A 15,753-nucleotide genomic window follows, 5' to 3' on the forward strand; every position below is an offset into this window, starting at 1 on the left:
TCACTCTTTTTCAGTAGTAGCACAACAATCGCACAATGTGTGACAACTGACTTCTCTGCAAACTAACACCTGAATGCACATGAATCTTACTCCACATGCAGTTTAATGAATGAATAGCTAACACTATCTAAGCCTGCAGCTTGTTTCATGAAGCGAGGAGAATGAGTAAAACACACATTTTCCCAGCATGTGGAAAAGAGAGCAGGTAGAACCCCTGAGGTAATAATTTGTATTACTTAATAAACCACTGACAGACAACAGCATGAACACACTGGATCTAAATACTCTGAGTGCTTAAAGCTACAAGGCATCCAAGTAATCATCACTCTGTCTGGATTTGGGCAGGTTTTTCTTTTACAGGTCCTGGAATTCTATAGTATTGAAGCCATACCATGTTAAATGACAGTCATTACTTAACTACAGGCACTTGATACCACTAAACTACTAGTTCACGACAATTTCACAGTCTTTGCTTCATTACTGGTGTGTATGCAAGTTTGTTTTTTTTGGGGGGGGGGGGGGCGTGGCTGGATGTTTTGTCATTGACACTGTGTTCAGAGAGGGTAGAAATAGTTGATTATCACACATGACAGACATTCTGGGTCATGGGGTCAATGGAAGAGGCTACTAATTTATGGGAGGTACTAGTATCATTTTCCTTAACTTTGTGTTTTTTGCAGAAATGACAGTATTACAGATCTTTCATATGTTAGTCACATGCATGCACCATAGAGTGACCAAAACTAACTCAATGGATTACATGTAAATGTCAATCAAAACTTTTAAAACTTTCAATATTAATAGCTACATTTAAACAACATCTTTGAGAAAAAGTATTTCACAGAGGCATGAAACTTTCAAACTCTTCCTGATCTTGTAGTGTACTCATGCATTAGAATAAAACCAAGCATGCGCATTAGAATAAAACCAAGCATGCAGATTTTAACTACTCTGCCTCCTATCTGCATGCACCAATCAAAAATCATTCCAGATCATGTCCAGAACATGTGATATCAAAAAAATTAATGAATTTCACTGCAGCTATACCTAATAACAAAGTCTCTGGTAGGGGGCCCAAAAGCTAATCATTTTGAAGTCTCATCAAGACCTACCCACATAGCAAATATCAAATTGATAATCTATCGAGGCTTTCTCAAGTTATCATATTCACAGACACACACACAAACACAAGCATATGCACTCAAAACTGGCAAAGCAAATTTAAGGTTAACACTAAGCCTGCCGGTACTTACCAGTAAGTATGTCCAGTTTGAGTTGTGTGAGAGTTTTGAGACAGGACTGGTAGAGAACACACACGTGGCACACCGACCTGTACTTACCAGTAAGTATGTCCAGTTTGAGTTGTGTGAGTGCTTTGAGACTGGACTGGTAGAGAACACACACGTGGCACACCGACCTGTACTTACCAGTAAGTATGTCCAGTTTGAGTTGTGTGAGTGTTTTGAGACAGGACTGGTAGAGAACACACACGTGGCACACCGACCTGTACTTACCAGTAAGTATGTCCAGTTTGAGTTGTGTGAGAGTTTTGAGACAGGACTGGTAGAGAACACACACGTGGCACACCGACCTGTACTTACCAGTAAGTATGTCCAGTTTGAGTTGTGTGAGTGTTTTGAGACAGGACTGGTAGAGAACACACACGTGGCACACCGACAGGACTTCGGGTGAGTCCAGCTTTCTCCCACCGGCGCTGCGCATCTCCTTCAGCTTGACTGAAGACTTCTGTAGAGCTTTCTTAAAGGCTTTCTTCACAGGGGCAGTCTCTGGGGTCTCACTTGTAGGAGTTCCTGCAAATTATCCAATAAGAAATGTCAAACCTCCTTGAGTTTTGTGAATTCCTCACTAATTTTGTCTGTGCATTTTCCTGTCTTTCTGCAGGACAGCGAGTTCAGCACAAGACCAAGCTTGTAGCACCAACTTTGGACCCATGCCAAACCAATCTTCCCATCCTCAATCCCAGTCTCCAGTTACATCACTTTCTGAATCACATTAATTTTTGGGCATTTCTGCAAAGTTTAAAGAACAGCAGCAAAGTTGCACCGGGACAAATAGTCAGACACATAGACTGAAAACAATATCAATATCTCCTCTTAAATTTAATAAAAAAAGGAAATATTGCAGTACGACAAGTAATACAAAATCCATACAAAATGAATCCGATACAGTTATTTCTCAGCATGATTAAATTTGATGCCTGTGTCTCTGTAAATGACTATTGTAATGAGTGTAGTATTTCTATTTAAAAGGATACAATTATGGAATATAAAGATGACACAAACAAATTGATGAAATCAAATTAAATTTGTATACATTTCTAGACTATATTAATTTTTTAATGGTTCTACATGGAGAGATGGAGGGAGCCAGTGTTCTCAGCAGCAAAGTGCCCCCACGACCACCCCTGGTCAAGGGAAACGGTAAGCGGTTATACATTGTTTATCCGGTAGTGTACTATTTTAGTATTACACAGTTGTGTAGGTTTTGTGAGTTTTGCTTACCCGCCATCGGTTTGAATCTGAGGACCTCACTAAAGAGCTGTTTCACCATGTTCCTGGCCCAGAGGAGCTGCAGCTGCTTTACCACGTTCGGCATGGCCTCGTTCAGGGTGGGGTTTATTCTCTGGGAGAACCACCCCAGAACGGGGTGCCAGTGGGTCAGGCTGGACTGCTTATTCTGGAAAATAAATAAGTAATCAATGAACATAAAATCTTTCAATCACTTCAAATATGACTCATGGATCATCATAAAAAAGGACATATGATTCTTTTTATGTAACTCGCATTATCTCATTGTTGCTTAACAATAACTATGTACATGCGACAGTATTTCACATTTGGGATTGCACTACTAACAATAACACCTAGCTGCAGCACAAAGTGAACCAGTCATTTTTGCCCTAAAGAAGATGACAGATGGTCATCAAAATGTCGTCTCTTGTAAAACATGTTGTAGTCAATAAAGAACTTTGTTATTATATTATATAATTGTACAGTAATTAATGAAGCCGATGAAATTGTTCACAGATGACTCCAAGTCTTACAAAAATATCTCAGAGTTCTCGAATTTTAAGATCATGATTTGCGCATACGTTCTTGCATGGTAAAACATTTAAGATATCATGCTAATTATGATCAGCTACACTATGCCTCCTAAACAACACTCTACTTTCTGCCCTTCCTGTACTACTTATTAGTACAGCAAGATCCTGGAAGGTGCAACCAATACATTTTGTAATGTATAGTATAAAATAAGGGCAAAGAGATAGCAAATGTACCATAGCTGATTCATATCCCACTTAGTACATGTCTACTGTTATGACCCTATTGGGGTTTAATAACTGTGCTTAAGAGATGAGAATGTTCATGTCAGAGCAATTTATCACGGTATTTCGCGTATAACAAATCGGGCATACCCGAGTTCTGACGTGACTGCAAGCACGTACATGTACTTTTCTCCTTAGAGTTACGATTTGTTTGCACAATAAAAACACAAGGAGGGAGAGCTGTTATATGCTGCTAATGCTTTTCCAAAGCATGCAGCAATACTTTAACAAATTGAATGTACTGTGACACGGAAAAGATAAAAAGTCTTCCAGACTGAAAAGTCAAACTCTAAGGAAAAATTTTATAGCTACGATTAAGTCTAGATTTTACATACATTGCTTTAAATTATGTTTCAGAATTGACCATGTGTTTGCGGAATCTGAATTTTTCAAATTATCCTGAAAAGTTCATTCAACTTAAATTTATCAATAATCTCAAGTGTACACCTGCCAAGGGAGACTTTAATACATCTAATCAAGATCTGTCAGCATGATTTTCAAAATGGCATGTAGATTTTCAAAGCCCTAAAGCTTCAATAAAAGCTGAGAAGTGAACATAATTACATGTACATAGACTCACGCTGTGAGCAATTACAATGTTAACTCAATAGTGAATGAAAGCATGAAGGCCTTTATTGTATATATACATATACCCATTGGGTTCAGTACAGGTCTCAACAAAAGAATAGTTGACAGATAGATGAAACATATATTTGCAACCCGGGGGTAACTTCATACAAACTGTCACTCAAAGATGATTTTAATTTGAATTTGTGGCCCACTGGTAATCAACATGTTATTACCTTAATAAAAAACTTCATAACAAGAAATCAACATTTGACACTTCTGTGAGTTTTGCAGCTTTATCAAATTATGTAAATGGCTACTGACCTACCAGGCAAACAGGCTGTATGTACTATACCTTTTTTTTACTCGAGACCGGATGAAACAACTATTACTGGATGAAATAACATTGGATTATACCACACTAACTTCAGGAAGAGGGTGTCAACCTGTAATGTAGTACCTGAAAGAGCTGCTAGGGGTATCACAGGGGCCCCCAAATTGCCATGTTTCTTCAGACCTCAATATGCCTACAACTACCAAATTCATACATTCAAGTTCATCAAAGGACCTTGAATTATCATTCAAGCTCATATGCGTTGGTAGTAATAAAACTTGCGAGAAACAACAACAAAATCTTTATTGATCTTGTGAATACGTAACATCCAAAATTGGTCAAACATGCCAGGAAGTTTATAACGCACACTGTCCATATCTTGTTATTGGGTGGGCTGACTACTCAATCTTTGCAGCCAGGGGCTGAATTGCGAGGAGCTTACAATAGGCGGGGCTAAATCGCAAGGGTCTGGAGCGAGCTGCCATTCGGCGCCACTCAGCTAACCTCAATACAACAGTAATTGCCCCAGGTGCGGCCAAGGTACTGCAGGTTTTGAACCACTCACACCGCATCATCGCACATGTGGCGGGTTCTTTAACGTGTCCGGGGTATGGCTCTCCCCAGACACGGGACCTCCATTTAATGTCCTATCCGAGGGACGATATATGTTGAAATATAGCTAGAACCGTTCCACTGATAAAGGAACCTCATTCCCAGTATGATGTCAAAACTAGATTGACCACCATGATCTTGTAGAAGAAACATGATCAGATTGGGAATGACAGAAAGGATATTGCATCATGATTGTACGTGACCTTCCGCATGTATCAGCAAGGACGTTATATTATAAGGTCCTTGGTATCAGTAAGTGCAGTAGACTTGAGTAATCATACCAATTAGCACACCTAGTCTACCAACACGTGATATGATCTAGTGGATGCTGGTACGTGACGTCAGTAATTCGTCAAATATGCCAGGAAATATACAACGCACACCATACAGATCTTGAGTTATAGCTTTGAAGAACAGTACCCCGATAAAGGTGAACCTCCTTGTCAGTATTATGTCAAAAAATAGACCAGCGTAGTAGAAACATAATCAGATGGGGAATAGGATATTGCCCCATGGTTGTACGTGATCTTCCGCATGTATCAGCAAGGACGTTATATTATAAGGTCCTCGGTATCAGCACTTTGCTGTAGACTTGAGTAATCATACCCATTAGCACACCTACTCTACCAACACCATCTGGAACTGCAATTTAGGACTTTAAGTGGACCGGCAAAGCAATAAGGGTCCCATTATAGCCCATCTGTGAAGGGGTACGGTGAACTCAGGAATTGGCTGTGGGGTAAACATTAACAAGACAAATCAAGGGGGCAAGTACTAGTGGTTAAGGAATAATCTTTAATTATCTTGTTATATATCATTGAAAGGTTAGTTATATGAGGTATACATGATGATGATGATATGAGGTATACATACATACATGTCATTCCTAAGCCTTGATAACGTTTGATACAGGTGTTCCAGAGTGGGTAATAACCTGGGAAATCACATGGGGCGTCCTCCTGTTATCACATACGGTTCTCCTGTACATGTCATATTTCATACAATAATTCGAACGCACTTTGAGTGTGTTACGTGTGCTGGATTCCGACGTTGGAGGACACCAAAAAGAATTTCTTGCTTAAAATTTAATGTAATTTTTTTCTCTGATGTTGTCTACTGCATTTTGCCTACAGGATATCAAAATGCAACTGTTACAGACATGTATATAGCAGTAAATTGAAAGTGGAAAACATGAATGGAAGGAAATTCAATTATAGCCTTTTCTGGAACCTTTGACCTAACTTCCTGACAGTGTCCTTGATGTGCCTAATATATATATTTACTTTTAGCAACTGCGGTATAGCTTAGCTACATGTACATGTACTATGTAGAAACCAGCCACTCTACTGATACAGTATTCAATAAACTACAGACAAACAAGCAAATAAACAAACAAACAACACCATAAATAAAACCTCCATACTTTGAACGGAAACAAGATATAAAAACTGTACAATCCATTGCAGTATTAAAACAAGTCGCTAAGGGGCCCAAAATCTAACAATGTCAATATAATAGCAAGGAGGTTATATTCAGAATATAACCTCCTTGCTAATAGGAAGAATACCCAGTACAAACAAACAAAATATCAAGACAATTCAACATTCATTTGATTTTTTGTGTTCATAAACAGACAGATGCACTCAAAAACATAACCTTCTTGGCAAATGTAATAAGTACTACCAGTCTCTAATAGGCTCTAACACACAAGGGTAAATCACTTGGGTGGAGCTTAAACATGATTCAGAATTTCCTAATTCCTTGGAGTTGGCAATCTCAATTCTCACACCTAACACTGCAAATCTCTTAATTGGAAGGGTCAGGGATGGGGTTAGGATTATGGGTACTTAAAGAACGCACCTTAAATTGGCCTAACGTTAGATCAATACTTCAAACAAGCTAGCAAGCCTTGGCCCACTGCCATGGGCATGCTGTGAATAGATAAAAGAGAGAAGGCATCGCGATGTCAAATTTTGATGTAGTAGCCTAGCCCAGACTGATAATGATCGTGAGAACACGGAAAAAAAGTTGTGTTCGCTATGATCTTACTGGTCAGAAAGGTTGCTTCGTTTTCGGATTCTCCTGTCGATTTTTCGACAAATGAGCTGGCAAACAGTCACTCAATGAAGGGTTCTGCAACCTGTTTGCCTGACCTGCACATGAGGTAAAGGAGGACTTCGGACCAAGGATGCAAGGGGTTCCTCCTACCTTTGACTCATGAATACAATAATACATGTAGATATAACAGAGAACGCAACCATCGTGATGTGTTATTAAAGGTAGCAGCCTAGCCCAGACTGATAATGATTGTGAGTTCGTGGAAAAAAAGTTGTGTTCGCTGTCTTAGTGGTCAGGAAACTATAATGTACAAGTGACCAATCATACAAGGCATCGTATACAGGATAATAGATTTTTCATTTTTGTTCTTTCACATCTTTCACGTCATTCTATTTTGACCTTGAAATAAATTTTGTCAATTTACTGAATCAATAATTATCTGTTTTCTGATTTTTTTTTTTCAGCAATATATTTGCCATTTTGCTGCAGCTTTGTACATTGTACAGCATGGTGAAAATCGTTTTAAGAGCGGTCGAATACTGATGCACTCGCTGATGTCATCCATAAAAGTGAATCAACGTGGCCTTATCTTCTCTAGCAGAAGTGAACAATATGGACAATCATGAGGAATGTTAGATGAAGGACCACTCTAACTGAGCACTGATTATTTCACAGTCATTGAGACAAATACTAATGACAGTCACTAGAGTAGTAGACAGGTCTTGGCGGGACAGTACTTCAGACAGCATTAGTTCAACTGAAGTGTTGATCAGATCATCATCAGGCTAATGGCAGTGCTTGAAATACCTACTTATACACACTTGCAAATGCAACCACATTTTGCTTGGCGCAACTTGATTTTAAACCAGTTAGCGCTGTTCGCAACCTGAAATTGTGCAGTAGGAACACCTGATCCACTTTTCTCCCACCTACGTGCATAAGCTTTAATTATATGTATTTATTTCTTAGGCCACAGCAAGTAAATTTTATGGATGACATCAGCGCGCGCATTAATTTTCGCCTGATTTCAGAAAAAAAACAAGATTTTTTTTCTTCTGCAGGGAAGGTCAACATGATGATAAAGTACCAAAATGAGCAAATATAGTGTGTTGTAGCCTAATACATTTGTCCTTCTACTTGCAGAAGTGACACTTACAAGGTAACCAAGACTGTAGTAACTGTTGTAGAAATGAAACTTATTGGATAGTTGCAAAAGTGACACCAATATGGAAGCCATTAGTGTGGTTACCAACTTTGTTGGTGATGCCAGTCTACCACACTACCGGTAGTGTCACTTTTACCACACAAGTACATGTCTTAGATACAGGAATGAATGCCTTGATGGCTCTGATACCATGTTTTGTCCCTTTATTTTTCTTTACAACAGTCATCATAACTTTATGGTGCCTATTTTTTAAAATGTAGCCATCTTGTTTTTTTTCACCCATCTTGTTTGTTTTTTCGCCCTATCGCACTATTTTTGCAATCTACAGAGGATGTCATCCATAAAATTTACTTGCTGTGGCCTTAGTAAGATAAAACATAAATTAAGTAGTTACATGTAACAGGAAGAAAAGTTCATGGTTAAGTATGGCTGCTTTGAAGAAAGTAATAACTTTAGTCTTTACTGTGGGGCAACCTGAAATGTTGATGGTGCAACCTGGCTTTTGACCAGACGCAGGTTGCCACCTGTAAAAAAAGTATTTTGAGCACTGCTAATGGGATGGGATGGGAGTCCATCATAGCTCTATCATTATATACAGCAGAAAGTGCTTCACTTATACTAGTATGTCATCTTAATGTTTTTGTACCAATAAGTGCAGTCTGGGCAACAACTACGAAAATGTATGATTGAATGACAAAGTTCTTCAATAACAAACACAACCATGCAGTTACTAGCTATAGAGTTGGCATTATGGAGACCGTACGTCACCTTTGTTTATATATACAGCAAAGTACTTCACAAATATGTCATCCTAATGTTTTGTATTGAATAAGTGCAACTTGGGCCCCTAATCCAAAAACATTAGGGTATGATTGAATGACAATGTTCTTCAACCACAAAAACAACCATGTGGTTACAAGAGCCAACATTGCAGCGACTGTCTGTCACTTTCCATTAACGTTATACAGCAAAGTGCTTCACTGATATGTCATCCTATTAGTAATGTTTTGTATGCATATTAAGTGCAGCCTGGGCCACAACTCCAAAAGGTATAATTGAATGACATTGTGTTCTTTCATCACAAACACAACCATTAGTTACAAGAGCCAATGTTTTGGTGACCGTCTGTCACCTTCCTCATGGCAAGAATGACTCAGTGTCCAAACTTGCACTGTTGTTACAGCCCTAAAGAAGGTGACAGACGATCATCAAACTGCTGCCTCTTGTATTTATGTGGTGGTGAATAATGAACAGGGTTAGACAAGTCCATTGGCCGATTGCCCAGAGGTAAAGTGAAAGTGCTGATCAGACAATCACATCGTCTTCCTGTACTTGCCTGATCAGGCCAGTGTGATTTGATGAGATATTGGACAGGTATACTAGCCTGAATGCTAACAGTGGTGACAGGTCCACCAAGGCTAGTCTTGTAGTTAAAACATTGTTCCATGCTTTAACATGCTTTTATTTTCATGGAAAAAAATTTCCTTGCTGCAGTTTAAAATGCATAAAAATACAATGTTAACTAAATTTGGGGCCAGTAAAAATTGTGTTACCTTGAAAAAAATGATGTTATTACGGTAACAGTTAAACTTATAAAAAGTCATTTAGTAACCTGATAAAATTATTTACAGAATACAAAGTATGATGCTATTGTGGTTGATGTCTAAATCCGAAAAAAATACCCCAAAACACAGTAATACAGTACAGTATTACATACCATGTTTTACGCTTTCGTCGAACTGTAAATTTTCCTTTCCAAACATTTATGCATGGCCCTGAAGCCATGACTGTATCTACATTTAGTACTTCCTGTTTGAAATTGTCCATCCTCTCATAGATAATCTAATCAGGATCTGTGTTCATATAAATGTCACATGCTATTGCTGCTGGGCTTACATGATAAAAAATATACATTTATCTACACATTCAGTCATTAATATCACTGCTAGTGTCAAGGACGTACATGTACTATGAATTTATTACCTCCATAAAAATGGAGGTATAGTTTTTGGTGTGTCTGTGTGTGTGTCTGTGTTTCCGGACATTTGTGGTCACGATAACTTTAAAACCTCTGGATGGACTGTAATGATATTTGGATATGTGGGTAGGTGTTGGAAAGACAAATGTCAAGGTCAATTTTGGGCCCCCTGGTGTGTGATCTTGGTACTGCAGCAAAACTTGTGATTTTTGTATGTTTTGAACAAGACATGCATGTGATGTAATGAAGAATTGATGTATGTTTGGCTCCCCTAGTTTACTTTTGCAGTTATTTTATTTTGTGCTAGGTATTTTAAAATCAAATTTTGTTTCAATCAAAAACAGTCTAAAACAGTTATGTGTAACTCTAATTTTTCCTTTGAAATCCACTCAAAAATGCAGAAAATGCCATAATTTCAGAAGGTTTCATTTTCAAAATTTTCCGGTTTGGTTAGGGGGGGTTGCCCAAGGACCAGATGGTAAGAGCACCCTCCCCCCCCAACAAAATCCTTGCTACAGGCATGTACCTTACAGAAGTACAGACTGAGTAACCTGTCTGACACCAAAAGCTTGACATTAGTAAATACATGTACAGGTATTACCATGCACATCCCCATAATCTCTAAATGATTACATGTCAGTTCCTACGTGAGCCAGACCTCTACCTTGTGAGAGCCAAATGAATGGGAGGATCTGTAGCCTGTCTTATACATGCACTCTCAGATCTGTCAATGCCAGAGACTACATTGTAAGTAGCTACCTCCTCTAACTTCTAAGACCAAGGAGGCAGCCAGCTACATTTTGTAGATGACGGTCACGGTGAATTTTTTTTTTTCCGTCTCCTGGATTTTGAATAGAAATCCTGCCAAAGGTACAACAATCCTGGGGGCACCGAGGGTAATACTATGCTCCTCGTGAAAATTTTGAAACCTAGACCCTCTGAAATGCTATTTCCTTTATTTTGAGGGGCAAATTTTGCCAGTTGACTGCATTAATATCTTTACATGCCAATTTTTGCTCGTCAAAGAAGACTGAATGGACAAAATTTTTGTACATCCAGCACCAAAAATTCCATCAAAGGACAGAAGGATGGACGCTGGCTATAACCATGGTATATTTACATGACATTGTACAATCAGGTACTGGACTAAGTATTACATGACATGTACATGCATTCCTCATAATCTCTGTAATGATTACATGGCGGTTCATACGTGAGCCAGACCAGTGCAGTGCCAGAACCAAATGAATGGGAGGATCTGTAGTCTGTCTTATACAATCTGTCGCTGCCAGGGGCTACATTGTAAGTAATAATCTCCTGTAAGACCAAAGAGGCAGCCAGCTACATTTTGTAGATGACGGTCACGGTGAATTTTTTTTTCCGTCTCCCAGATTTTGAATAGAAATCCTGTTTAAGGCGGGCCGATCTGTGGGCACCGAGGGTATGCTCCTCCGGAAAATTTTGAAATCTAGACCTTCTGAAATGCTATTTCCTTTATTTTGAGGGGCAAATTTTGCCAGAAGACTAAGTTAATATCTTTACATGCCAATTTTTGCCCGTCAAAGGGGATGGAGTGGGCAAAATTTTTGTCCATCCCCAGCATTAAAAATTCCATCAAAGGACAGAAGGATGGACGCTGGCTATAACCATGGTATATTTACATGACATTGTACAGTCAGGTACTAGTAAGACTAAGTATTACATGACATGTACATGCACATCCCCATAATCTCTGTAATGATTACATGGCAGTTCCTACGAGAGCCACACCAGTGCAGTGCCAGAGCCAAATGGGAGGATCTGTAGCCTGTCTTCTACAATCTGTCACTGCCAGGGGCTACATTGTAAGTAATAATCTCCTCCAAGACCAAAGAGGCAGCCAGCTACATTTTGTAGATGACGGTCACGGTGAATTTTTTTCCGTCTCCCGGATTTTGAATAGAAATCCTGCCGAAGGTACAACAATCCTGGGGGCACAGAGGGTAATACTATGCTCCTCGTGAAAATTTTGAAACCTAGACCCTCTGAAATGCTATTTCCTTTATTTTGCGGGGCAAATTTTGCCAGCAGACTCAATGAATATCTTTGCAAGCCAATTTTTTGCCCGTCAAAGGGGACGGAATGGGCAAAATTTTTGTCCATCCCCAGCAGCAAAATTCTATCAGAGGACGAAGGATGGACGCTGGATAGAACCATCATGATGGTATATTTACATGACATTGTACAGTCAGGTACTAGTAAGACTAAGTATTACATGACATGTACATGCACATCCCCATAATCTCTGTAATGATTACATGGCGTTTCCTACGTGAGCCATACCAGTACAGTGCCAGAGCCAAATGAATACAATCTGTCACTGCTAGGGGCTACATTGGAATTGACCGCCTCCCCTAAGACCAAGTGCAATTTAGTCAGGCTAGATGAGGGTCTATGTTACTCTCCAAGCAGAGGTTAGGCTCCAGTTGTTTTTTAACGTTTTTTTAGTCGTTTTTATCGGGCTTTCTATTTCTTTAATTATATCTTGCTGTGTCAAAACCTAACGGCCGGACACAACAAAAAAAATGACAAAATAGCAAGCCGTTAAAAAAAACGTTTAAAAAACAGCTGGAGCCTAACCTCTGCTTGGAGAGTAGGTCTATGTGCCTTTTTAACTTAGCCTGCCTAGTGGGCTACAATTTGTATTAATATTTTCAATTCTCTGTTAATTGTAGCTGATATGTTTTATTTCAACTTAAAGTAAATTGTTCATAAAGTATGATCACTTTTGATTTCATTTGTTATTTGCTTGCCAGAATTCAATGGTTAACGTATTTGAATCCCCTACGACATAAAAGTTCCATAAAAAGAATTGTCCTTTTTCTGCTTTACTAAGTGATATAATATTCTAGCAAAAAATAACATAGTTAAGGAACATCCGTAACAGTATTCATTTTCCGATTTTTTTTGCAATATAAGGCATAGGTTTGCTCATTTTTTTTTGGTGACAGAAAACTGATTTGTGTACGGAGTCATCCATATAATAAATAATTATGTTATCCATATAATATAATCAATACAGCCTTGGGCATCTTTCCCATACTTCAATGTCACATGTGACTTTCAAAGAGCTGTGGTGAAAATGCCATAAGTCAGAAACTGTCATTGCATTTGTCAAGTTGTTTCCAGTGGAACAGACAATTGTGGACATGCTGGCAAGTTTGCAAAATATCTGAGAGGGTCTGCATGGGGGTCCCGACAGCGATTTATGCTGAATTCAGAAGAACCCCCTACGTATTACGCTAAATCAAGAAAGGCAATTACGCCAAATCTAGTCGCCTCGCTACGAATTAGTATACGTAGATATGATGGTTTTCCCTACGAATTACGGGAAATAAAATAGGCTGCCTACGCCTTACGTAAAAGAGCATGTAAATAACACTAACCCACCACATTCACTTGTCTGGTCTTTTGCACCCACAGATCAGTTGTTTATGTTCCGTTGTGTGCTTTTTTTGTGCCTTTGTTTTCCCTATGTTTGTATGGCACTAGCACCTGTTACTAACAAACATGCGCACTGCTATTAATCCCCGTAAGGGGGCTAAGCAGTAGAAAAGAAGAGAAGAAGAGACCCTGATCTGAGCTTAAGAAATTATTTAGGGACATTGACGCTGGAATCTTCCAGCAAAGTTTTCTTGCTTTGAATTCAGTCATTAAAGCTGCACAATGTAGAATCTGACTGGACAAAACATTAAGTTGAATATACCTTATTACAGTACTGTTAGCAATATTCAGTGTTTGCATGCAAATTTTTTACATTGTATATCCTGACATATGCTGCTGGAGAGTTTTTGGTATAGCTGGTAGCGAAAACTAGGGAACTTTGCGCAGGTTGCTTTTGCATTGTTTACCAGTGCTAGAAATGTGAAAAATGATGGGAACAAGTTACCTGGTGAAAGTAAGTTGAAATTAATGCAGATTTTTAGATTTAGAATATTTGCAGCTTTGGTGCCAATATTCTACCATATGTCATTGTGTGATTAAGAAGAAAATAAAATATCAAAGAACCCTATATCTCTTTTATGTTTTTTTTAATATTACTATCTATTGTTTATTTGTTTATTATTTTGCACAAATTATTTACAAGGAGAACAAGAGAAATAGTGAATCAAATTTGCAAGTAGAGTGATCTGAAGCTAGAACGAGGGACCACCATTTAGCAAAAGTTAAATAGGCACATACAAGAAGAAACAAAGGCTTAAATGGTTAAATCATGAAAAGGAAAAAAAATTCATTAAGGCTCAAGCAGGACTTGAAAATTTAGAGAGGAAGGAAGTTGAATAATGATGAAGATCGCTCACATGTAGGATCGCATCATGAAATAAGATTACATGGTTCAAGACCTGACTTGGAATGGATGGTCCAATCTTCTGTCCGTGCCCAGGCCAATATCAGCCAGATTTCCCAAAGCTCTTCTTCAAAACCCTTGCAACTTGCCAAGAGGTTATGTACTGACGTTACCTGAACTGAACCCGCAATTGCGACCATGTGCGAATCAACGAGTCTGACTTGTAATGAAAAGGTAACGTAATTCCATGAACTTCACCAATACTATTCCGGGCCTTATTATTTCAAATTTCCAGGCGTTACCTTCTCATAACAAGTTAGACTCGTTGATTCAAACATGGTCGAAATTGCGAGTTTAGTTCAGGTAACGTCTGGAAATTTGAAATAATGAGGACTGGAATAGTATTGGTTGAGTTAATGGCACACACATCGTTAAGTTAAGCCCAGAACTGCTAACCCCGCAATCAACTGTGGCAAGTGACATTAAACTATCTGAGCAAGTTGTCTAAACGCATCTTCATACAACTGCGTATAAGGTCGTGTTTCTCCATATAACAATGACATCATGTCTATAGTCGCAAAAAAGTCGTGTAGGAAAAGATCTATTATATACGACAGAGAAAATTCTGATGAAAAGATGGCCAAGCATCCACTAGAAACTGTGATGAATGCAATTGTTACAGTAACTACATCTCAACAACTCCTGTACATGTACTGTAATTCACTTTGTCGTCTCCGTACCAAACTTTCATGGTCTGAGAAAATCTAACTTGATTTTGGAACTAAATGTTCATGGTGGTGGCATGCAGGTGTGCATAAAAAAAGTTGGCAAATTATATGTTTTTGGTAATGATAAGTTCAAGTTACAGTCTGCACCATTAAAACCGAGAACATAAAAGTACACTGGAAATATCAGGAATTACAGTACTCGTTTGAGATTGCATACTAAGGTAACATGCTAGTTATTTACAAATAGCAATTTACATCTGAGCACATCAACCCTCACTGAACCATGACAGGGGTAGATTCGATTCTGTGGTCTTCCCACCCTTTTTGATTCGCGACAGAGTCCTGACTTGATCAAACTTAACTTTCGGAATGTCAGCACAGTGAATCAGAAAATTCATGGTGAGTGTTTCCCTTGAGCTCAAACTTGGTAACTAAAGAATATCTATTTGTTGTTGACAGTGGACTTCATGGTTGATTATTGATTGATACAAGCAATTAATCAGCTAGTCTGACCACTCTGATCTATGCATGTTATGTCCTGTTGCTACATGCAGGCTATAAAATGTGTTATGCATTTTGAACAAGACCATGTAGCATGTCCAGGGGAAAAGATAGAAAAACCCAAAGTTCTGCTGCAA

At 38.7% G+C, this 15,753-nt stretch overlaps 1 protein-coding gene across 3 annotated transcripts in view; it reads right to left on the bottom strand.

The window, feature by feature from the left end:
• The window catches only part of LOC118428456 (ubiquitin-protein ligase E3B-like), a 35,087-nt gene that overhangs the window by 11,293 nt on the left and 8,041 nt on the right, over positions 1-15,753 (bottom strand). The window contains exons 5-7 of one of the 3 annotated variants that reach the window (XM_035838522.1): positions 2,523-2,697; positions 1,679-1,811; positions 1,428-1,591 (exon numbers count right to left, since the gene is read on the bottom strand). In XM_035838522.1, the coding sequence (XP_035694415.1) occupies positions 1,428-1,591; positions 1,679-1,811; positions 2,523-2,697 (472 nt within the window). Of the gene's footprint in view, positions 1-1,427; positions 1,812-2,522; positions 2,698-15,753 lie in introns of all 3 variants that reach the window. The other 2 variants (XM_035838521.1, XM_035838524.1) reach the window with 2 other exon arrangements.

This window comes from Branchiostoma floridae, chromosome 13, assembly GCF_000003815.2.
Source record: "Branchiostoma floridae strain S238N-H82 chromosome 13, Bfl_VNyyK, whole genome shotgun sequence".
Lineage (NCBI taxonomy): Eukaryota > Metazoa > Chordata > Leptocardii > Amphioxiformes > Branchiostomatidae > Branchiostoma > Branchiostoma floridae.